Source organism: Mercenaria mercenaria, chromosome 3 (assembly GCF_021730395.1).
Source record: "Mercenaria mercenaria strain notata chromosome 3, MADL_Memer_1, whole genome shotgun sequence".
Taxonomy (NCBI): Eukaryota; Metazoa; Mollusca; class Bivalvia; order Venerida; family Veneridae; genus Mercenaria; species Mercenaria mercenaria.
This window is the reverse complement of record NC_069363.1, coordinates 63,776,369-63,801,865: the sequence shown is the minus strand read 5'-3', so window position 1 is coordinate 63,801,865 and position 25,497 is coordinate 63,776,369. Positions and strand designations below refer to the sequence as shown.

Here is a 25,497-nt window from a genome sequence, read left to right as displayed (position 1 = left end):
AGTCTCTGAAAATCTGATATGCTAGAAAATGTCGAAACACCGTTATGAAGTGAGTGGATTTTATATGAAATAAAGAACAGCTGGATTTAGTGGTGTTCAGCCTATAAGGGGCAATACATGTTATTTTCTGAAGCCCTCGAAAATGAATGGAAATGCCATTAATCTATTCTTTATGATGTAAAACGGTAACAAATGGCTGAAAACGCTTAAATTTCTTGTGTTTTTGGAATTTAGATCGAATTTTCGACCAGGTGGTACTATTTTGGTTCGTTTTAGGACCTAGTAAATGTCTTTTCTCGCATTTTAGCACTTCATTTGTCTAAATAATATTGAAATTAGCATGTTTCTGAATGAAAATGACAAACATCGTAACGATTAAATGGATGGTAAATGTAAATTCCACGAATAAGGTAAAATTAATTGAAATATTGCTTGCACAGGGCTAAATTTTGCATATTTTTGGGGATGGGGGTGACCTGTAATGAATGGTTATTTCTCTACATTTTCTCAATATTTTGCACCAAAACAAAGCAGAATCATTGTGAAATAGGTGTACCTTGAGAATGAATGCAAATTCATGGAAAAATCAGACAAAAATTTTCTCTTATAGGCTGACCACTACCAAATAGAATGTAAGCCTCCGCAGGTCTAGTCACAAGTAGTCCAAATATAAATAGTACTAATCTTTTTTCCTTTCCTTGTGCATTTTCTCGGCAGCAACGTGCTTACTTTTACCCTACCGCGCTTCAGTATGTATCACTTTGCATTGTAATGAAATCGGCATGTTCCTATCGCATGCTAGATAAAAATGGCGGCGTAAGAATTTAATGTCACGAAAAGAGAAATTGAAAGAAGCAAAAAGTAGTAAATTCAGCGGGTTGTATTTAACGAACTGTAGTTTTCTTATATAAAAGTTAACACCCCCTTTTCTTTTTGTTTTTCTAAAGTAGCGATCTAGCTCTTTATGGGAATGTAAGTCTCTGAAAATCTGATATGCTAGAAAATGTCGAAACACCGTTATGAAGTGAGTGGATTTTATATGAAATAAAGAACAGCTGGATTTAGTGGTGTTCAGCCTATAAGGGGCAATACATGTTATTTTCTGAAGCCCTCGAAAATGAATGGAAATGCCATTAATCTATTCTTTATGATGTAAAACGGTAACAAATGGCTGAAAACGCTTAAATTTCTTGTGTTTTTGGAATTTAGATCGAATTTTCGACAGGTGGTACTATTTTGGTTCGTTTTAGGACCTAGTAAATGTCTTTTCTCGCATTTTAGCACTTCATTTGTCTAAATAATATTGAAATTAGCATGTTTCTGAATGAAAATGACAAACATCGTAACGATTAAATGGATGGTAAATGTAAATTCCACGAATAAGGTAAAATTAATTGAAATATTGCTTGCACAGGGCTAAATTTTGCATATTTTTGGGGATGGGGGTGACCTGTAATGAATGGTTATTTCTCTACATTTTCTCAATATTTTGCACCAAAACAAAGCAGAATCATTGTGAAATAGGTGTACCTTGAGAATGAATGCAAATTCATGGAAAAATCAGACAAAAATTTTCTCTTATAGGCTGACCACTACCAAATAGAATGTAAGCCTCCGCAGGTCTAGTCACAAGTAGTCCAAATATAAATAGTACTAATCTTTTTTCCTTTCCTTGTGCATTTTCTCGGCAGCAACGTGCTTACTTTTACCCTACCGCGCTTCAGTATGTATCACTTTGCATTGTAATGAAATCGGCATGTTCCTATCGCATGCTAGATAAAAATGGCGGCGTAAGAATTTAATGTCACGAAAAGAGATATTGAAAGACGCGAAAAGTAGTAAATTCAGCGGGTTGTATTTAACGAACTGTAGTTTTTCTTATATAAAAGTTAACACCCCCTTTTCTTTTTGTTTTTCTAAAGTAGCGATCTAGCTCTTTATGGGAATGTAAGTCTCTGAAAATCTGATATGCTAGAAAATGTCGAAACACCGTTATGAAGTGAGTGGATTTTATATGAAATAAAGAACAGCTGGATTTAGTGGTGTTCAGCCTATAAGGGGCAATACATGTTATTTTCTGAAGCCCTCGAAAATGAATGGAAATGCCATTAATCTATTCTTTATGATGTAAAACGGTAACAAATGGCTGAAAACGCTTAAATTTCTTGTGTTTTTGGAATTTAGATCGAATTTTCGACCAGGTGGTACTATTTTGGTTCGTTTTAGGACCTAGTAAATGTCTTTTCTCGCATTTTAGCACTTCATTTGTCTAAATAATATTGAAATTAGCATGTTTCTGAATGAAAATGACAAACATCGTAACGATTAAATGGATGGTAAATGTAAATTCCACGAATAAGGTAAAATTAATTGAAATATTGCTTGCACAGGGCTAAATTTTGCATATTTTTGGGGATGGGGGTGACCTGTAATGAATGGTTATTTCTCTACATTTTCTCAATATTTTGCACCAAAACAAAGCAGAATCATTGTGAAATAGGTGTACCTTGAGAATGAATGCAAATTCATGGAAAAATCAGACAAAAATTTTCTCTTATAGGCTGACCACTACCAAATAGAATGTAAGCCTCCGCAGGTCTAGTCACAAGTAGTCCAAATATAAATAGTACTAATCTTTTTTCCTTTCCTTGTGCATTTTCTCGGCAGCAACGTGCTTACTTTTACCCTACCGCGCTTCAGTATGTATCACTTTGCATTGTAATGAAATCGGCATGTTCCTATCGCATGCTAGATAAAAATGGCGGCGTAAGAATTTAATGTCACGAAAAGAGAAATTGAAAGAAGCAAAAAGTAGTAAATTCAGCGGGTTGTATTTAACGAACTGTAGTTTTCTTATATAAAAGTTAACACCCCCTTTTCTTTTTGTTTTTCTAAAGTAGCGATCTAGCTCTTTATGGGAATGTAAGTCTCTGAAAATCTGATATGCTAGAAAATGTCGAAACACCGTTATGAAGTGAGTGGATTTTATATGAAATAAAGAACAGCTGGATTTAGTGGTGTTCAGCCTATAAGGGGCAATACATGTTATTTTCTGAAGCCCTCGAAAATGAATGGAAATGCCATTAATCTATTCTTTATGATGTAAAACGGTAACAAATGGCTGAAAACGCTTAAATTTCTTGTGTTTTTGGAATTTAGATCGAATTTTCGACCAGGTGGTACTATTTTGGTTCGTTTTAGGACCTAGTAAATGTCTTTTCTCGCATTTTAGCACTTCATTTGTCTAAATAATATTGAAATTAGCATGTTTCTGAATGAAAATGACAAACATCGTAACGATTAAATGGATGGTAAATGTAAATTCCACGAATAAGGTAAAATTAATTGAAATATTGCTTGCACAGGGCTAAATTTTGCATATTTTTGGGGATGGGGGTGACCTGTAATGAATGGTTATTTCTCTACATTTTCTCAATATTTTGCACCAAAACAAAGCAGAATCATTGTGAAATAGGTGTACCTTGAGAATGAATGCAAATTCATGGAAAAATCAGACAAAAATTTTCTCTTATAGGCTGACCACTACCAAATAGAATGTAAGCCTCCGCAGGTCTAGTCACAAGTAGTCCAAATATAAATAGTACTAATCTTTTTTCCTTTCCTTGTGCATTTTCTCGGCAGCAACGTGCTTACTTTTACCCTACCGCGCTTCAGTATGTATCACTTTGCATTGTAATGAAATCGGCATGTTCCTATCGCATGCTAGATAAAAATGGCGGCGTAAGAATTTAATGTCACGAAAAGAGAAATTGAAAGAAGCAAAAAGTAGTAAATTCAGCGGGTTGTATTTAACGAACTGTAGTTTTCTTATATAAAAGTTAACACCCCCTTTTCTTTTTGTTTTTCTAAAGTAGCGATCTAGCTCTTTATGGGAATGTAAGTCTCTGAAAATCTGATATGCTAGAAAATGTCGAAACACCGTTATGAAGTGAGTGGATTTTATATGAAATAAAGAACAGCTGGATTTAGTGGTGTTCAGCCTTTACAATTTTCGCCATTTTGATAAGGGAAGCTACTCTCCGCGCTTACTGTCTACGCTAAAATCTAAGATCGCCGTTATGTTCCGTAAAAGATCGAGTGACTTATTTTCTTTCAAACACAATAAATTTCGAATAAATTTGATAACGTTTTGATGAAAGAAATATAAAGAATCACAAATAGTATGCTACTAATTAGATATCGAGTATTATCTTTAACCGAGATCAAACTGTGAACAACAAAATTGACACGATGTGACACGCTAATTGCCGATTATTACTGGCCATTTGATCGGAACAAAAAGGGGATCACACCTTTGATTATCAGTTTTAATTGATAAGCTCATGTCATTTTGGCGTCTGTGTGGTGAAGTCACGCGAGACTAAGCAATCACGTGTTTCTCAAAAATCGGGTATCGTCGGCAATCATCGCCTAAACATAATTTGTTTTCGAAGAAACATGGCCGCTGAAAGGGGTCAAATATGGCGGTCGGGAGGCAATTTTGGTGGCCGCTGGCCGCGGACGGGAGGTGGCCGCTGAATAGTGATGAAATAGAGGAAAATCCGTCGGGGGCGTCATAAAATGACCGCTAAACGGAGGTGACCGTTAGTACAGGTTGGACTGTAGTGCATTTGAGACCAGCATGGATCCTGACCTGAGCCTGCACATCCGCGCAGTCTGGTCAGGATCCATGCTGTTCGCTTTCAAAGCCTATTGCAATTAGAGAAACCATTAGCAAACAGCATGGATCCTGACCAGACTGCACGAATGCACAGGCTGGTCTGGATCCATGCTGGTCGCAAATGCACTATGTTGGTTTTCTCATGGTGTGGCTCAACTTGATTTAGCATTTTTTTAAATAGTTTAGCAACAAAAACTCATGCTCTTGTGCTCTAATGCTTATAACACGACCAAACCTCATTTAAAAAAAATGTTTTACGCCAAAATCTGGAGTTAAGACATTTTAATATTTAAGAATATTAAATCACAATATGCAAAGTAAGAGATTAAAGAAATATTTGAATACTGATATTCCTGCTTTCTTATTTCACCAGAGAAACTCTTAACCTTTCACTGATGTATTTGTAACACAAATTTGTTTATTTATCTTTGAATTAAGAAGGGGTCTAAAACATGAAAAGTATGGTTTAAAAGTAAATAAATCAACGTCAGCTGACTTCATTGAACACTATTTAATCATTTTCACTGAATTCTTTACTGTCAACAATATCTTTTCATAAACATTTCCCATTTATGCAGTTCTTAAGAATAAAAAACATGTAGTTGTACCAGTTTTTGCTACTGATTTTTCAAAAATGAAATATTGTAGATAGTATTTTTTAGAGAAATACTTCATCAACAACCTACAATCTGTACGGACTGAGAGAATAACTAGCATATGCTATAAACAAAAAAGAAAAAATTCAATTTTCTCTAATTTTGTGGCGCCTAATCTAATTACACTGCCTGCAGTAAGATACAACATCTTAGTTAACTCAAAAAGGGGGCAATAACTCTTACACCAGTAAAATCAAAAGGGCAATAACTCATACACACCAGTGAAACCAAAAGGGCAATAACTCTTGTAAGAACTCTTAACATCATGTACATGACAGCAGCAAACATCTGCGATGACGAAATTTAACACAGACTTTTAATGTAAATAGTCTAAACCACTAAAAAATAAGTCTTGAAAAATATGAACCAAATAACTGCTAAACCTTGTTCAGTATCTTCAATTCAATTTTTATACAAATATTTTATATTTTAACAGGTCATACCTGGTAATTAAATATATTCCTCTTATTTCGTGCTGGAAATATGAGATGTTCCTGGACTAGGCTGATGTGATATACTTCTCTATCCTTCATCAATCAATCCATCTCTGTCATACGTCTATTACAACCATAATTAATTCCGTTTGTTTTGTCTTAATTATCTTGTTTACTATGACTAGGCATAAATGTTTTACGTATTGTCTTACTTTATCTTGTTTTATTTTAGAATTTTAGATTTGATGAATGTTTTGATTACACTTTGACAGACCAGTATATATAGGGTGCACTCCTTATTTTCTCATTGATAAAAATCAACATTTTAAATTTGTTGATCTCTTAAAGAGATAACTTCAGTATCTGGCAATAGGCTAAAGGTTCTTAAATACAATCAGTATGGAACACAATGAATGCAACAAATGCCATTTCTAAAACCTAAAACAGAAAAGATTATAAAAAAAAATCTTCTATTTATCAGTTTATGTCTTATCAGATTGTCCTTGCCTTTACTGCAGGATCAAACTAATAATAAATGATAAAATCTTTCAGCATGTCCAAGTTTGGTGAATTAATCAAGAAGAATAAATTCCTTGTGTTAAACTTTACCCTGCTAAATTTCTAAAATGGACTGGTCCATCATTCAGTTTTGGCAGTACCACTTGTGATTCAAAGGGGTGTTCACTAAAAATTTACTGACTGAATAGGGAACAGTGCAGACGGTGGCTGATTGCAAACCATGATCAGCCATTGTCTGCACTGGTCACAAAGGCAAACTCTCTTGCCGCTAGCAGGCTAAAAGATAAAGATATTTTTGAAAGAAAATAGTAAAGTTTGTCCTTACGCCAGAATTTTTTTATTTTCTGGTTCTCGGGAGCGCCAACCCAATTTTTTCGATTTTGAAATAAAAATAAAAGTGATTGTCACTAATTTCATTTTTATTTTCCCCGCCCATAGTCCTGAGTAAACACAAGCGAAAAAAAAATTGTAAACGGCCACTTTGTTTGTTTCACTAAAAGTGCCACGCCCTGCCCTTTTTAGCACCGCCCTTCTGCCCGAATTGCCGCCCTTTTGCTTTTCTTCAGCACCCTTTTGCCCTTTCAGCACCACCCCTTTAAATTACCTGCCAATCATTTGTCAAAAAAGGTGACGTCCCAAAAAACCGTCACTCAATATGCAGATATGACACTCGGCAACTTCACGCAGGTGCTGTGTATCTCCCCAAGGCATGTATGCAGAGTAACGGTAATTAAAACGATCAAGAGACGATGACCGACTGAAGCGCAAGAAACAACAATTAGAGAGGTCTGCAATCAGGGAGAGAAAACATAATTTAGAACACAGTCTGCTGCTTACTAAATGGCAAGCGATTAGCGGCAATTAGCGTGACACCTCATGTCATTTTTGTTGATCTCATTTGGGAGATAATACTCGATCTTTAATTAGTATCATAATATCTATAATTTTTTTTATATTTCTTTCATCAAAATAATATTAAATTTATATGAAATTAAAATTGTTTAAGAAAAAAAACAACAAACACTCGATCTTTTACGGAATGTAACGTCAATCTTAGATTTTAGCGTAGACAGTTAGCGCAGAGAGTAGTTTCCCTTTACCGAAATGGCAAAAATCGTAAATAAACTTATTTTGAAGTTGGAAATTAAATCGTCTATACCCATGAATACTAGTTATTACTACGCACTCACGATTCGTGGGGTGGTCCCGGAGGACATAAATCTGCGCGTTTTACACGAGTATCAACGGTATGTTCAGTAATATGATGAATGTATAATGACATTCATTGAAAATGTATTCAGATTTGCACTAGAAGAAACTTGCAATGAATTCGAATGAAAAAAACAACATTATAGGTCCAATTTTTTGGGAGAAGTCACTTCTCCCTCAAGCTGATTTAGGGAAAAGTGGGATTTAGACTTTAGGGAGAAGTGGGAAGATTTTTTCTACCTCAATACTGTTGAGTGATTTGAAAGGTGGCTATAATTTTCTTGTATCTACATAAAAAGTATTGATGTGACCATTCATTTTCTTAGTTACATCCCTTACAGTGGTTATTGTTTCATTACAAAATTCTGAAAAATGTCGTTTTCAAAAATTCAAGCCGATGCTGTAAGTCTAACCTGCCGATTTTTGATTATACATTTGTAACTATTTTGTACGAATGCAGGATGAAACACCGAGTCAACACATCAGTAAACAGTATCTCACTCGAATAAAACTGAAAGTAAACTGTGTAAACTAGAAACACATATTCAAATCAATTCATTGATGGAAGTCAATTTAACGTAGTTAATACATTACATGCCGTTCTTTTACCATAGATAACAAAACAAGAGGGCCAAGATGGCCCTAGGTTGTTCACCTGAGAAACACACCATAACTTATCATAACAGTGTAAACATGTTTGACCTAGTGATTTCATTGAAAAAAAAATTCTGACAATTATTAAAATTAGAGCAAAATTCTTTGATTTGACCTAGTGACCTAGTTTTAGACCCCAGATGACCCATATCCAAACTTGACCTAGACTTCATCAAGGCTATCAATTGAAAAATACAGCCTCTATCGCATAAACAAGGTTTTTCTTTGATTTGACTCCATGACCTAGTTTTTGACCCCAGATGGCCCATATTCAACCTTGACCTTGATTTTATCAAGGCTATCATTCTGACCAAATCTCAAGAAGATCAAGTGAAAAATACAGCCTCTATCGCATACACAAGAATTTTCTTTGATTTGACCTAGTGACCTAGTTTATGAACCAAGATGACCCATATTCACACTTGACCTAGATTTCATCAAGGGGCAATCATTCTGACTTAATTTCAGGAAGATCAATTGAAAAATGTAGCCTCTATCGCATACACAAGGTTTTTCTTTGATTTGACCTAGTGACCTAGTTTTTGATCCCAGATGACCCATTTTCAAACTCAGCTAGATTTCATCAGAGTAATTATTCTGACCAAAATGCATTAAGATTAAGAGAAAAGTACAGCCTGTATGGCATACACAAGGTTTTTATTTGAATCAACCTAGTGACCTAGTTTTTGACCCCAGATGACCCATTTTCGAACTCAGCCTAGATTTCATCAAGGAAATTATTCTGACCAAAATTCAAGCAGATTTATGGACAAATACAGCCTCTATTGCATACACAAGGTTTTTCTTTGATTTGACCTGGTGATCTAGTTTTTGACCACAGATGACCCATTTTCGAACTCAGCCTAGATTTTATCAAGGTTATCATTCTGACAAAATTTCATGAAGATCAGTTGAAAAATACAAAGAAAATCGGGGCGACTTGCATTTCGCTTTGAGGTTAGATTTGAGCGAAGTTTTAAGTTCTAAAGCGCCTACCGGTATTTTGCTCAAGTTGCCCACTCGCGAGAGCCCTGTGTTTGTTTATATAACATGCTTATCATTAATAAATACATACTGTTTGTTTTATGACTGCATTCATTATTTTTGTCTCGCAAGTTTTCTTGATTAGAAATATCATAAAATGTTAAGTTCTGCATAAAGATTGTATTGCACACCCTTATATACAATGTAGTAACTTACAAAATAGCCATTTATAACTAAAAACTATGGAAATCTACCTTTTGATTTTTGTAGAAAAAGGTGTGCAACGCGCAAAATGCACCCTGCCCCTTTTTAGCAGCACCCTGCCCTTTTTAGAGCTCTAGAAAAATCCCTATCAATACACATCTTACCGTTTAAAAGAGTCCTTTCTGTCGATAATTTTCGTTGTGCATCTGCATGATCGAGATCAAATATGGATTCTGCGGCATACTTCAAAGTCTCTGTAAGGCCACTATAAATTAATTTCTAGATTTTCATCCAAAATGGGGGGGGGGAGGGGAACATTTTATTTTTTATTTTTCTTAGCCGACTGTTTTATGATTGAATATATATTCATATTCTTGCTGAAGTGTCCATAGAGATGTATTCTTTTGATTAAAACATAAAAAATATGTGTTTACTGCACATTTGTATCTTTAATAATATCAAACTCATACTTTAATGTCTATGCATAAACGTAGTACTACTTGGTTGTTATTTTACCCAAAGGGGTACAGTCTATATATAGGGGTAACTATACCCCAGACCACCCAAAAACCTTTGATTTTATCCCTTTAAGCATCAACGTTTTTTTGCCAGAAATCCCTCAACGTCTGCACTGGAGTCATTGTCATTTGCCACAAATTTAATATACGGCCCAAGAAATGAAACCACATCTGCAAGTGTATTTGATGGGTTACACTCGGTTTGGTCATGTTTACTTCAGCGAAAAAGGCACGGATGCGACTGTTGAATTCATCGTCTGCAACAGACGTCTTTCTAATGTTTCTGATAAAAAATCATTGAAAAGAGAGTAACGTATTGTTGTCGCTAAACAGGCAGGCATACCACTCTTACAAAACTTTCTGGCCTTTTAGGGCCTGAACAATTACGAAAAAACATTGTTATTATTTGCCAATTCCCAGCTGATTTTGTTTACTATTACACGTCGGATATGGTAAGTACAAATGCCGAACTGGACCTTCATGCAGATACATAGACTGTGTTACTTCCCTTGTTTTGCAGATACGGTGCCCAGTTGAAGATTTTCATTTTTGGTTCAATAAAATTTTGGGGGATTAGAAGAGGGGGCGGGCGGGAATGAAAATCTAGCAACTATTTTATTGTCGCCTTAAGTCTGTTAAAAACGTTTGGAAAAGAACCAAATATGCAAGATTCCATTACATTATTCGATAGGGCATTATCTTGGCAAATTTTTAGACGATGAACATGTACTGATCGGACGGGTTTCCAGCGATAATTTTTATATTAAACTTGATACCTCAGTTGAAGTTATTTATGGTTTTGGGTATGTGCATAATGTGCATGATATATATTTTTTTAAAAAGTCCAAAGTCATAGCATATACAAGTAAAACAGGTATGTTAGTAGAGTAGCAGGGGATCTATAATTCTATATTCTTGGAATAGCAGGAGATTGTGTAATAAACCTCCAACCTAGATGAAGCATTAGTCATCACTAGAAATGCTCTAAAACTTAACAAAACAAGAGCACCGCCTTGCGGGTGCTGACGCTCATCTGATTTTTTTTTGTGTAATAGAAATATTGTCCTACCCATGATTTTCTAAGTCTAAAAAGGGCCATCATTCTTGCAAAAAGCAGGATGGAGTTATGTTTTTTGATGTTCAGTGTCCACTTATGATGGTGAAAAACTGTTGCAAGTTTTAAAGCAATAGCTTTGATAGTTTATGAGAAAAGTTGACTTAAACATAATACTCAACCAAGAAAATGATTTTCTAAGTCCAAAAGGGGCAATAATTATTGCAAAAAGCAGGATGGAGTTATGTTGCTTGCTGTACAGGGTCAGCTTATGATGGTGAACAAGTGTTGCAAGTTTCAAAGCAATAGCTTTGATAGTTTAAGAGAAAAAGTTGACCTAAACATAAAACTTAACCAAGAAATCTGATATTTTCTAAGTCCAAAAGGGGCCATAAATCTTGCAAAAAGCAGGATGGAGTTATGTTTCTTGCTGTACAGGGTCAACTTATGATGGTGAACAAGTGTTGCAAGTTTTAAAGCAATAGCTTTGACAGTTTAGGAGAAAAGCTGACCTAAACATAAAACTTAACCAAGAAAACTGATTTTCTAAGTCCAAAAGGGGCAATAATTCTTGCAAAAAGCAAGATGGAGTTATGTTTCTTGATGTACAGGGTCTGCTTATGATGGTGAACAAGTATTCCAAGTTTCAAAGCAATAGCTTTGATAGTTTAGGAGAAAAGTTGACCTAAACATAAAACTTAACCAAGAAATCTGATATTTTCTAAGTACAAAAGGGGCCATAAATCTTGCAAAAATCAAGATGGAGTTATGTTTCTTGCTATACAGGGTCAGCTTATGATGGTGAACAAGTATTCCAAGTTTCAAAGCAATAGCTTTGATAGTTTAGGAGAAAAGCTGACCTAAACATAAAACTTAACCAGGCAACGCCGACGCAGACGCTGACGCCGACGCCGACAACCGCTCAAGTGATGACAATAACTCATCATTTTTTTTCAAAAAATCAGATGAGCTAAAAAAAAAGGAAGAAATAAAACTGTAGAAAATAAATATGAAGAGAAGTGAGCAGAAACTGTGAAAAAAACAAAGCGTTTCTTAAAGAAATGTGCTAATATTTGCGGCACTTAAAAGATAAAAAATAAATGCCAATTTGGTGCTTTTATTTTTTTTTCACCTTGACTCGAGGATTTGAACACTTATATTTTTTTTCTCCTCCTACCCAAGATCCTGGCAAACATCTCCCAAGAACCAGAAAATAAAAAAATTTCTGGCCTTAGGGCTGAATTTCACGTTTTCTTGACTTGACGTCATCTTTCAGTTAAAATGACCATAATAATGTAGTATTTATTTTGAGTCAGCAACACTACAACAAATGAACATACGTTAATATTTTAGATGCTTTTCCAACCACCTAGTAGTATTAAACAGTATCAACATAAAAGTATAATATCAGCTGTAAAAGAGAATAAAAGAAAGAATGATCTGAGTTATAATAATATTGAATGAATTTTAACTGAATGTTCTTTTGTTTTGTTCACTCTCGCATTGCTATGTATATTTTGTTCTCAGCTGTAAAAGAGAATAAAAGAAAGAATGATCTGAGTTATAATAATATTGAATGAATTTTAACTGAATGTTCTTTTGTTTTGTTCACTCTCGAATTGCTATGTATATTTTATATTTTGTTCTTATAACGATGAACTGTACAATGTCATGTTCAAGTTATATCAATAAATTACTGTTCTGTTCTGTTCTATAATACCAGCCAAGTGAAACAAATCTTCACACACATTAATTACCCCATATTCAAATCATAATAAAATATGTAAAATATATGTTATGTTATGTAAAGGTGTCAACCCATTGTTGACATGAGTTGTTAAGAAAATATATATATGTACTATAAAAAAAGCAATAGGCATATTAAGACATTCATTAAATAGCTACTTAAAAGTTCTCCAGAAAAATAAATTGAATTTTGTAATGGTTTACTGAAATAATACAAACATGTGCTATTAAGTTGTGCCTGAGGCATTGTGTATAATTGTCACTGATCCCTACCAACTGTATAATGAGTATATTGTGTACTGTCATTGACTTTTCACCTTAATGTTATTGACACTTACGGATTGGTAAAATTGGATTCTAAAAATAATCTAGTATAGCTTATGTGAAGGATAAGATGTATTGGTCTGAATCATATTTCCCCCCCGAGTACTTCCCGGGAATTCCTTGTATTTCCCACCGTCCTGGTGATGTATGTTGGATTATATGTGATGTTAAATAAAGCTTACTTTTACCAGATGTAGAACAATTATTTTAAGTTTGAATCAAATTCATTTTGTAATGTATTAGAGATAGAGTGGAAGTGCACCAAAACTTTAACCTGAAATTCTAAATAAAAAGGGGGATAATTCATGAAAATATTGCTGTAAGAGTTGTAGTGCTTCTTTCATATGATGTAGGTAATGATGAGGAATTACCATTTTAAGTTTGAAGCAAATCTATCTAGTATACTCAACATCACTAATCTCGCGTCATCACTAATTTCGCAGTATTTGAGTTGCGCCACCTACGTGGTGTTTACCAGGGAAGTTCGTGACCTATTTTACTCATGCTGGCGAAAAATGTTCCTACCTGCAGTAACATTGCTAAATATCTGTCAATATTTATTAAAATCGTATTTTTCACATATCTATTGCAAAAATCCACGAATTAAGCAAATATTTGCAATGTTTATACATTCGTCTACCAGTTGATCGTCCTCATTAATTATGCAAATTAAGTCCCGCCTATAGGTTAGAGGACACAAAATTTTAAGTAACATCCCCCAGCTTCACAAAAATGAATGAAATCGGTATCAGGCGAAACATCAAAACGCCTTAACTCGACGGATTTTAAGGGGAAGGAAGGGATGGGGGCCCCTTACCATCTCCTCAAAATACACCCATGATACTGAGCAGTGAATTTTAACATGTGAGATAACTATCAAATAGAAAATATTAAGTAATAGTACGATTCTTAGGCTCCGCTACATTATGACCACGCCCGCGACCTTGTGATTTACTTGCAAAAAATCTGGTGTGTCCGCTGCCCAGAGGAGAATATTTTTGATAGTATCAATGTAAACAGATAATATAAAACGTTTAAATTGGCGTTTAATGACTTTTGAGTGTTCCTGTTAGTTAGACTTTGATAGCTTTTCCTTGTTTGAATTATATATAGTGTTTTTTAACCTATGATAGTTTGACTGACACAATTGTTGACCTATACCGCGACATTAGTGATGTGACGTCACATGAAAACAATGGCTGACTACTGTTGTTCGAAGTACACATGGATGTTTCTTGAATGATATCTTATTCATTTTCACACAGTAATTGATGCATATGACATGAAATATTGTGGTAAAGACAAGAAATATACTGTTGTGTTGTTTCTTGTTTAATGTCGTTACGTCGAATGTCAAGTACCGCGACATTACAGATGAACGGTATAATAACAGATAAAGTAAAAGGTTTAAGCAAGGCGTTGATGCAGACACAAGGGCAAGTAGAACAGTTCTCCATATGCTACATGTGTCTAGCAAAGTGGGAAGGGGCTATGACATAAGAGGGTACAGTTACTAACCAGTCCACTTACTTTTTGTAAAACACGAGTAGTCTGGCAACTGATCTGCCTTCATGGGATTTTACCAAATGCAAGTATTAATTTTTACATAAGTAAGTGAATCACATTGACGATAATACATCTTTTTTAACTTTCACTCATTCTTTCAAAATTTGCAGCTGTCTATTTGGTCAGTAATTTCGTGTGTCCGGTATCGTGCCCTATCCGAAATACAAAACACGCGGGCACTCCACCTTCACGGAAATCACGGAACAGTTGTTCATTTACGCGCAATATTTGAAAGTTGCATATAAAATAACCAGTTTCATCTTAAAATAAACTGCATTTATCACAAAAGAGACAGATAAACTTAAAAATAAAAACAATCACCTTTCGTAAATCCCCATTTTGGCGTCCCCAGTCGTCAATAACAGTAGCAGTTTCCGGTTAAACAAAATTATTAGAATTTTCTCAAACGAAATTATTCTCGGTGATTTTGTACTGTAATGTAGGCTGATGTAATTGTGTACCTGCAAAAATTGTGGAACTGTTCCTTGTGTAAAATTTGAATTTCACTGTTATTTTCACTTCAGTTGTAACTTGTACAGTTACACAATTTTCCTCCTCCATAGGACTGGTTGGCAGCATACCTGTTGATGTGCATATGTTTTGAGTCCCCTGTATGATATTAGAGTGGTGGAACCTATGCTCGCGGTATTTTGTACATATATAATCTTTTTAAGAAGCAAGAAAAAATTATTATTTCGATTTGGCTATGCAAAAACATAAAGTTATCCTCCTTTTATCGAAACATATTGTTGATGTGTGTCATCACGGGACTTAGTCGTCTCGTGAGCTATCGACACGGCATACGTGAAAAGGTGAAAATTCGCCCTGAAGGGAACCTATGCTGGCGGTATGTTATATCGATTAAACTAAGGGCGAAACAAAATTCAGCAGGCTAAAAATGAACAAACAAGCATATGCGAATATAATATTTAGAACATTACTCATTTATTATGTGAAAAACAAAAGAAATGAGGATAAAATTTAGTATGTACCTCTATGTGTATATTTCCCTTACAGAAATGGAGTCGCTATTAGAACAAAGCTTAAAAACGTTTGATAATGTTATCTAAAAACAGAATGTTCAAGTATTAAAGATTCAAACAACGACAGTGATTAACTCACTAATGTTTTCTACACTTCTTTTGTGTGTAGGAAATTTACTCCTCCCTACATCTCTGAAAGAACCATTTGGACTTTGTCAAAATACTAAGATCAACATCGATCTTTTCATGGTTCGAAAGGGGCTCGTAGTGTATCCAGGCGTCACATTCATCACATCTTGCTCTTAAATGTATCTTATAACTGAATGTAATGCATGATTTCTAAAAAACTAACTTTAGTTGAGTGATTTTGACATATTTGTGTGAGATTTGTGCGAAGGATATAGATTGCGTAAAATGTATCGGCTGCTGTATCTTTATTGCCTTTTCTTACAGTTTATGTTTGAATGCAGCTTTCCCATCCATATTTTGTACCTTTTATTTCATGTACTCCTGAGTTGCTGTGTTATTTTTTCCTGTACTTCTAGTTCTCTAAATTTTTGCTGTCATGTAGTAGTTGCTGTTCAGTTATCCTCAGGTCTGATCCTGAGAAGATAACTTCCTTTAGCTTTGTTTTAAATTGTGCATTTTTGTGCTTTTTTGTTGGTTCAGTTTTTTATAGTTCTCTCATATGGCAGTTTTTAGGTCTTGACCTAAAACAGCAGCTATCACACGGATTTTAATTTATCAGTGTTACATTTAAAATTGTTGTTGTCATTTTCTGTTATGTGCTAGAAATGTTTATAGGTTAGTCTTACAAACTAGATCTCTCAAAGCTTGTGGTTCTTGTAATCATGTCTTTCTTTTACAGCATTTAGTTTTTTTCCTTATAAATTTGTTACTACATAGTCGGTTCAAAAGCACCTAGAGTGTTTGTAGAGTGTTTGTGTTGTATTGATACTTATCTAGCAAATCTAAAAATAAAAATCTTGTCTTATCTGATTTTTGGCTAAAATTGCTCAGTCAGTCCATTCCTTTATCATAAAGAGTCTTTTTAACTGAACTCTCAGATTCTCACGGATTTATATTTATATCAATGATTACACCTCAGCTGAAGAAAAAATAAAAGAAAATCTAGGGATTATAGTTTAAATGTAAGAAAGTGACGATTCATGGGATTAAATCCTTTTCGCTTCTTTAAGGTAGTTCTACACGTTTGGATCGAACTTTTTTCTACAATGTAGAATCTGATTAAACTCTGATTTTTCAAAACTTCAGAACATACCTAGAAAGTTCAGCAAATAAAAAGGATAGGGTCGTGTGCTTAATTTTTTTGCTAGACTGATTTGAAAAATTTGGACCTCATGCAATTTTTTATAATGGTAGTCTATGGGAAAATAGCAACTTTCATAACATTTTCGCGGATAGAAAATTTTCCACAATGTAGGTTTTAATGAAACTTCTCACTGTCGTAAATAAACATATGACCTATAATATCGTGAAATAAAATGTATAGGTCCGTGAGCTTATTTCTGAGATATTTGGCCATGATTTAAGTAAACCGCCTATTTATAGCTAATTTTAAGACATTAATTTGAATTATTTAACGTGTCAGATGTTTTAATATCATATTTTAACTTTAAAAAGATAGTAACTGTTACAATCTAACAAATTTATTCAAAGGTTGCCATTAATTCATAAACTGATTTTTATTTCAGTACGCCGAATACAGGCTTTATTCTAGGTTTTCTGGATAAATAACGTTATGCCATCACTTCCGGTTTATCAAACGTGCAGAACTACCTTAATGTCTTCTACATCTATCTACAACCACAAGATACACTGCACAAACAATATTGGTTATATGACAGAGGCACAAGTCATGTGAACAGTTGTTAAAAGTGAGAAAGATCTCACGACATGCAATGTTAAAACAGTAAGTAAAGAAAAAAGTTAACTAAGGGCACAGTAGTCAGTCGCTTAGCAAATAGACTAAGGCTTGGGCCGGACTGTACATTGCTTGGAAGGGTATTGCACAGTTGAATTGTTATTGAGTAGTATTGTATGCGTGAATTTGAAATTATGTTTTTAGATTCCCGTAGAGGGTGAGGTGATGGTGATTGATCTACATGGGACAAGTTTATACTTGATTTTGTAAAATATAATCAGAGAGGTATGGTGACGGCGTTGTTATAGGGCTTGCTAGTTTAGGATATTTATCGTGTGGGGAACGCTGCTTGTATTGTTATAGTTGTTACAGACATAGCATGCTGCTGCCCTGTTTATCATTTCAATTTCACTTTTTGAAATACATGCAACACAAACTTATATCCTATTTATTCATATGTTTGACAATAAAGGGCCATAACTCTGATTGGACAGACAGAAATCTGGAACAAAATCCCAGGTGCACAACTTCACATGCTGAATAATATTCTTATGATGTTTCATGACCCCAGGTCAAATACTTTTTAAGACATATGCAACACAAACTTTTGTGTCCATTCATGCATATTTTTGACAAAGTCAAGGGCCATAACTCTGGTCTGGCTGAGTAATATCTCTAACAAAACCCAAGGTGCACAACTTCACATGCTGAATAATATTCATGTAATGTTTCATAATCCCGAGTCAAATGCTTTTGTGAGATACATGCTTCACACATTTAGGCCATTTTCATGCATATTTTGTGTCCATTCATATTTTTGACAAAATCAAGGGCCATAACTCTGATCTGGCTAGGTAATATCTCTAACAAAACCCAAGGTTCACTACTTAACATGCTGAATGATAATCGTGTAATGTTTCATAATACTGGGTCAAATGCTTTTAGCTCCACTATTCGGAGAATAGGGGGGCTATACTACTCGCCCTGGCGTCGGCGTCGGCGTCGGCGTCGGCGTGACCTTTCTTGGTTAAAAGTTTTCGGCAACCTTTGTTTTTCTGTCATATCTTTCTTATTATTGCTTATATCTTACTGTTACTTCGCATAAACATTGTCCAGTATACAAACAATTTCTGTGTAGGGGCTGAGCCCATTAAACCCAAGGTCAAGGTCACCAAGCTGTTATACTTAGTTTATTTTTAAGGTTAAAGTTTTTCGGCAACCTTTGTTTTTCTGTCATATCTTTGTTTTACTATTCCTTATATCATACTGTAACTTCACATAAACATTGTCCAGTATACAAACAATGTGTGTATAGGGGCTGAGCCAATTATACCCAAGGTCAAGGTCACAAAGCTCTTATACTTACTTTATTTTTAAGATTAAAGTTTTTTGGCAACCTTTGTTTTTCTGTGATATGTTTGTTACTATTGCTTATATCTTACTGTAACTTCCCATAAACAGTGTCCAATATCTGTGTAGGGGCTGAGCCCATTATACCCAAGGTCAAGGTCACCAAGTTGTTGTACTTGGATTATAATTTTTTTAATTTTTTTTTTATCGTTTGATGTCTAACTGTTGTGGGGGTGGGTAAAAATGTGAAGGTCTCTGAGGCCTGAAACTTAATTAAAGTGACTTGTTTACTTTCTCTTACAAATTTTACATTACAGTAGAATAAGAAGTCATATATCATGTTAAATGTGGAAATATGAAATCATCTATAGCAGTTTCGTTTTCACGGATTTTTATAAATACTTTGAAAGATGCTTGCCATCTTTTCACTATGAGCTTGAACTACATTGGACAGACAATTACGGTAAAGTATATGCTTTTCGATATTTCATACCAGATACAGTTGTTTGTTATCATGGTCCCTTCATGCATTGGTCAAGGTCATAACACAATGTCGAAGGTCAAGTAAAACCTGCTTAATCAGGTAGTTGAGCACCAAGCTCGCTAGCAGTGAGGTTGACATAGTTGTATTAAGAGCGTTCCTTTTTTTATGCATGGAAGGATTTTGATGAAACGTGCTTATTAAACCATTATAGATAACATTAGTATTCGCATATGTCAAAATATCTCCTAATATAATTTTTTTCTAGTGTAATAACTGTATAAATGTCAACATGAAGCAAAATGTGTGTGATGTACTTGGTACATAACTATTTTTCCATTATTCATATAATGGAATATACATTTATTTTAATCTCTTCTAATATATGTGTAGTCACACTTTTAAACTACAGAGAGCTGTTTTAAATTCTAATTGAAAAAAATAGCATTATAAATTATAAAACAGAATATTCAAACAAATTTATGCTTCATGATGAAAGTGTATTGTCACACCTCTTGCCTCCAGAGTGGCACCCACTAGCATTGCATTTTGAAATGTTAACAGCTTAAATGTATATAAGTCTTTTGTCTATTTTTTTTTTATTTTCAGATTGAAATTACCAATTACTAATACTACACTAGCAACGCACTAGCCTGACAAGAGTTACTCAACTGATTAAGATCATCAGCAAACTTTCTATAGCATTGAAGGTAATTTCAAATTATTGTCATAAAAATATAATTAACATATTACATGGACATTTTTTTGGGGGAATCCACATTTTTTTACTATTCGGTTCCAGTCTGTTGATCGTCCGGGCAGTTTTGTGCTGGCATCTGTGTTATTTGGACACATTTCTGTGTATGATATCCTTTCATGTGACATGGCATATGTAAATTACATAAAGAAAACATAATAAAGGCGCACATATTTATAAAGGCAACATGACTTTTACATGTGATAAATGTAAGAAAAACTACACAAGCATAACTTATTTCAACAAACATAAGTGCTATTGTTGTACAATATGTGGAGTTAGTTTTCAGAAGAAAGACCACTTCAGTAGTCATAAGTGCTCCAGAAATCTGACATGCCAACTGTGTAATAAAAATTACAAGTCTGAGAACACATTAAAAAACATAAGTGCTCTTTCTGTACAGTGTGCAATACATTATTCTCTACAAGCCAGAAGAAAAAGGTTCACAAATGTAAAAATTGTACTGCTACTCTCGCCAAGAAAATTACTGTTTGTAATGAGGAAAAGAATTCTTCAGATCTCACACCTAATGTAACCATTAAGAACATCCGATCACCAAAGGAAAATGAGGACCCAATTCTTCCATGTCAGTATTCGGGCAGTTAAGTGATCAGTCAATCTACTAGTAACATCGAAGAAAGTAACAAAACCTGGATATCAAGCTCTTGTAAGGTCAAACTACCAACAGAGGTTACAGTGTTAAATACACAGACAGAAGATAGACTTTTTGAACCCGTTCAATTAGAATGGCAAAGGAAACATTGTAGGCAATATTCGATGCAGAGGCAAGGGCAGTGGGAGACCAGAAACATTTGATAGTCACTTAATAAGCCTAACAATGTGCACAAAATAAAGGGTGATGGAAACTGCTTTTTTCACAGTATATCTTTCATTATTGCTGGAACAGAAAATTATTACAACAAATTGCGTCAACTACTTGTTGAGCACATGATGATGAACTCAGCAGTACTGAATACTTTTTTGCCAAACAACTTGTCCATGAGAAACTACATCCAGTCATCAAAAATTCAAGATAATGCAACATGGGCTACTGAAATTGAAATATTTTACATGGCTCATATGTTAAAAACAGATATTTTTGTATACACTCGTTTTCCAGACACAAATGAATCTAGATGGCTTATGCATTCCTGCTCTTTCAGTGACAATACTGTAGTAGCAAATTCTGGAATTATATATCTTAACCACTTAAATGGGGACCATTATGAGGTTGTGACAGATGTCCTAAATATTACAGAAGATATACCAGAAAATTTTCAAATTAACTGTTCAAATGAAATGTTACTTAGAGAATTGAAAAGGCAAGTGAAGAAGTCAGCAAATAATCAAATTTTGTTTGAAAACACATATGAAAAAGACTTACACAAGCTAGGAACAACAGCAGGGACAGAATCACACAGATTGATAAAGAAACGCAAGAGTGAAGATATGAATTTTTGTTCAGAAGGAAATATGAAAAAACAAGCCTGTGAAGAATATACCCAAAGAAAATATATCACAAAAACAAATAGTCCAATGAAGAGAGAAAGCACTTAGAATGAAACAGAAAAGAGCGCCTGCACAGTATAGAGAAACATAAAAGGAAAAGAGAGAATCCTGATAATAGACGTAAGGAAAAGGAACATAAACAATTTAAAAGAAAGGTTCTTGAATACAGAGAGGCTGAAAATGCAATAAAAAGAAAAAATACTGATAACAGATATATGGAGAAAACACACAAACAGTTAAAAAGAAAAGATGATGAATACAGAGAGAATGAAAATGCAATGAAAAGACAAAATACTGACAACAGATATATGGAGAAAAGACACAAACAGTTAAAAAGAAAAGATGATGAATACAGAGAGAATGAAAATACAATGAAAAGACAAAATACTGACAACAGATATATGGAGAAAACACACAAACAGTTAAAAAGAAAAGATGATGAATACAGAGAGAATGAAAATGCAATGAAAAGAGAAAATTCTGACAACAGATATATGGAGAAAACACACAAACAGTTAAAAAGAAAAGATGATGAATACAGAGAGAATGAAAATAAAACAAAAAGAGAAGACACAAACAATCGGTTCAGAGAAAAGGAGAAAAAAACAGTTGAAAAGAAAAGATGACAAATACAGAGAGATTGAAAATAAAACAAAAAGGGAAGACTCAAACAATCGGTACAGAGAAAAAGAGAAAAAACAGTTGAAAAGAAGTGATACCCAATTTCGTAAAATGGAACACGAAAGGAAAGCTGCAAACAAATTTGACAACGAAAAGAACATTATCTCGTCTTTTCATGAACTTGTAGAAAAAGGTCCATCTTATATTTACGTCTGTTGTGACCAAATCTGGTATAGAGAAAGTGTTTAGCTGGCGTCAAATATGCATATTCCTAACAAGATTTTACAAGAATTAGTTGTTACTGGAAGTATCAGTGCTGAAGGTAAGAAATGGATGTGCCATATTTGTGTTTCTTATGTAAAAAAATGACATTCCACCACTCTCAAGAAGTAATATATCTTTTCCAGAAAAACAACATTGTTTCGATCTTGCCATCTTAGAAGAGAGACTAATAGCACCTAGAATACCTTTCATGATGTTGCATGAATTACCTAGAGGAGGCCAAATAAGTCTTACAGGCAATGTTGTTAATGTTCCCTCAGATGTAAACACTACCATAACACGTCTTCCTCGAAATTTTTCGGAAAATGACTGCATACCATTAAAACTTAAAAGAAAAATATCATACAAGCACCACATGACATTTCAAAATGTGCGACCAAACAAAGTTCAACAGGCTATAAGGTATCTTGTAAGTTCGAGTCAGTTGTACAGGGAAGAAGGGATATCAGTAGATGAGTCTTGGGAGTGTATGTCTATGGAAAATACAGATTGTGAAGCCCAAGATACAAACACAGAGGAACGAAAAGATGAATGGGATGAACAAGAATTAGACAGCATTCCTGGAGGAACTCTTGACACTTTGATGCAGCCTCAGGATTTACTTGCTGAAGACTCAGCAGCTGTGTTGTCTTTTGCACCAGCTGAAGGAAACAAACCTGTCAGTATCTTTCTGGATAAATTTTCTGAGGAATTATCTTTCCAAACAATAGTTTGTGGGTAGAAAAGACAAACAAGCACACAGGTATCTTACAGCAACCTATGCAAGACAGACGTGCTGCAGGTCACATACCCAACATTTTTTTACAAATTGAAAAAATTACAAGCTCTACATATTCAAAATAAATCTAGTTTAGTTCTTAGAAAAACTAGAAATAATCAAGAAAAGACAGCAGGAGAGTTGAAGTCTGTTGAAAATCTGATGAAATTATGCAGGCATGATGAAGGTTACAAGATACTGAAAGATATGAGAGGATCGCTACCATATTGGGAAAAAACTAAAAAAGATCTTTTTGCGATGCTTCGATTACTAGGTATTCCAACCTGGTTTATGTCTTTTTCCTCAGCTGAGACAAGATGGGTTCATTTGCTGAAAATTTTGTCAGAAACAGTCCATAGTCAGACTTTGTCAGTGAACCTTTCCTTCTTCCAAAAGTCTGAACTAATACGCAAAGATCCAGTGACATGTGCAAGACATTTTCAGCATCAAGTTAAAAAGTTAATTACAAACATACTTCTCACATCAGCTTCACCTGTTGGAACTGTTGAAGATTACTTTTATAAAGTTGAGTTCCAGATGGGAGGATCCCCGCATATACATATGTTAGTATGGGTCAAACATGCTCCGAAATTTGATGATTCTGAAGTAGCCCAAGAACAAATACTAGACTATATTCATGTTCACAGCACTTGTAAACGAGATCCAACATTCCTCTACAAGAGCATAGTCATTTTAGAATTTGTAAGAAGAAAGATCAAAACATTTGTAGATTTGGTTTCCCCATCCCACCAATGCCAGAATGCATTTTAGAGCCTTTAGATGATAGTCTTTCTCCATCTGACAGAGAAGAATGTAGCAAACACTGGAGGGAAATAGCTCAGAAATTAAATGATTTCAAGACAGAGAAAAACGTGTCTATGAATTTCCAGGAGTTTCTGTTGTCACTTGGTTTAAACAAAGCACAGTATATAAATGCTGTCAGATCCTCTATAAATAGAAAACAAGTGTTTCTTCAAAGAGATGTTCATGAGACTCATGGAGAGCAAATAAAGATGTACAGTTTGTTGTTGATGCCTATGCTTGTGCGGTATATATTGTGTCATACATTGCTAAAGCACAAAGGGGTATGAGCAATCTTTTGTACAATGCAACACAAGAAGCTAGAAATGGAAATAAGGATATACAGCAACAAGTCAGATCTATTGGGTACAAGTTTTTAAACCATGTGGAAATATCAGCACAGGAAGCAGTGTATTTTATTCTGGAATTGTCATTGAAACAATCATCACGATATGTTGTATTTGTGAACACATCGCCACAAGAAGACAGGGTTATCCTTTTGAAAAGCAACAGCATTATACAAAATCTTCCAGGTGAGTCTACAGACTACAGACATTGAAGCTAAAAATATAATTCAGAGATATTCAGAACGATCCATATTACTAGCTTAGCTGATTTTGCTTCCAAATACAAGATTGTTTACAAAAGAAAGACAGCAGGTAAAGCAGATGAATCAGATACTGGAGATGAAATGAATGACACTGAAACATATAAACTGTCAGGTGAAAATTCTTTAAGAAGAAGACATAAGCAGGTTGTTATCAGGTATGTTAGGTATCATCAAGACATTGACCAAGAGAATGTTTTTAGAGAAGTGCTCCTGCTTTCCCATCCATGGAGATCGGAATACAAAATCATTGGAGAAAGTGAATCATACACTCAGCAGTTCTGTGAAGTTTCCAAAACACATGATATTCAAAGCAAGATGGAAGAGTATAACTACAAATTTACTGAACCTGACCAAGCTATTCAAGATGTTGAATCTTTGCCTTCCCATGTGTCGTCTAATGGCAATGTTTATGTTAATCAGGAAAATCTTGCACAAGAGGAGAAAGATGAAGCAGCTGGCCAAATAGAAAGTGAAGAGTATGAAGTGTTGGCTCCATTGTCAGATGATTTCAAAAGTTACCAATCTTTGAGCTCAGAAAAAACTCCTGATTGTTAAATTATTAGGAACTATATGTGTGATCAAGAGTACATGCAGCTTGCAAGAGGACTCAATGTTGACCAGATGAAATTCTTTCTACATATTTTGCACCATGTTAAAACTTCACAAAAGCCGCTTTATGCATTTCTGACTGGTGGTGCAGGTGTGGGTAAAACAGTTGTCATTAAAGTCCTATATCAAGCTCTTATAAGATGGTACAACTGTGGACCTGATACAGATCCGGATGAACCAAAAGTACTTCTTGCTGCACCAACAGGGAAAGCAGCCTATCTTATAAAAGGAAGGAATACCCTTCATTCTTTACTCAACATTCCAGCTAACCAAGGCTTTTCTTATAAGCCTCTGTCTAGCGAA

The 25,497-nt window shown here is 34.6% G+C and overlaps 2 protein-coding genes across 7 annotated transcripts in view; one reads left to right on the top strand and one right to left on the bottom strand.

Annotated features, from left to right (window-relative positions):
* LOC123524535 (uncharacterized) overlaps positions 1-14,917 on the bottom strand; it is a 49,402-nt gene extending 34,485 nt beyond the window's left edge. For 3 of the 6 annotated variants that reach the window (XM_045302790.2, XM_045302792.2, XM_045302797.2), the window contains exon 1: positions 14,871-14,917. The gene's annotated coding sequence lies outside the window, so the exon portion shown is untranslated. Of the gene's footprint in view, positions 1-5,780; positions 5,930-14,870 lie in introns of those variants that run through there. The other 3 variants (XM_045302796.2, XM_045302793.2, XM_045302789.2) reach the window with 2 other exon arrangements.
* Positions 14,918-21,729: 6,812 nt separating this feature from the next.
* Positions 21,730-22,140, top strand: LOC123525713 (uncharacterized). The gene has a single exon (XM_045304857.1). It carries the CDS (start codon positions 21,730-21,732, stop codon positions 22,138-22,140), a length of 411 nt encoding a protein of 136 aa, XP_045160792.1.
* The last annotated feature ends 3,357 nt before the right edge of the window (positions 22,141-25,497 follow it).

Bases quoted from the DNA above. Each gene is read 5' to 3' on its own strand.
- LOC123525713 (XM_045304857.1), top strand. From the start codon at position 21,730: ATGGAGAAAACACACAAACAGTTAAAAAGAAAAGATGATGAATACAGA.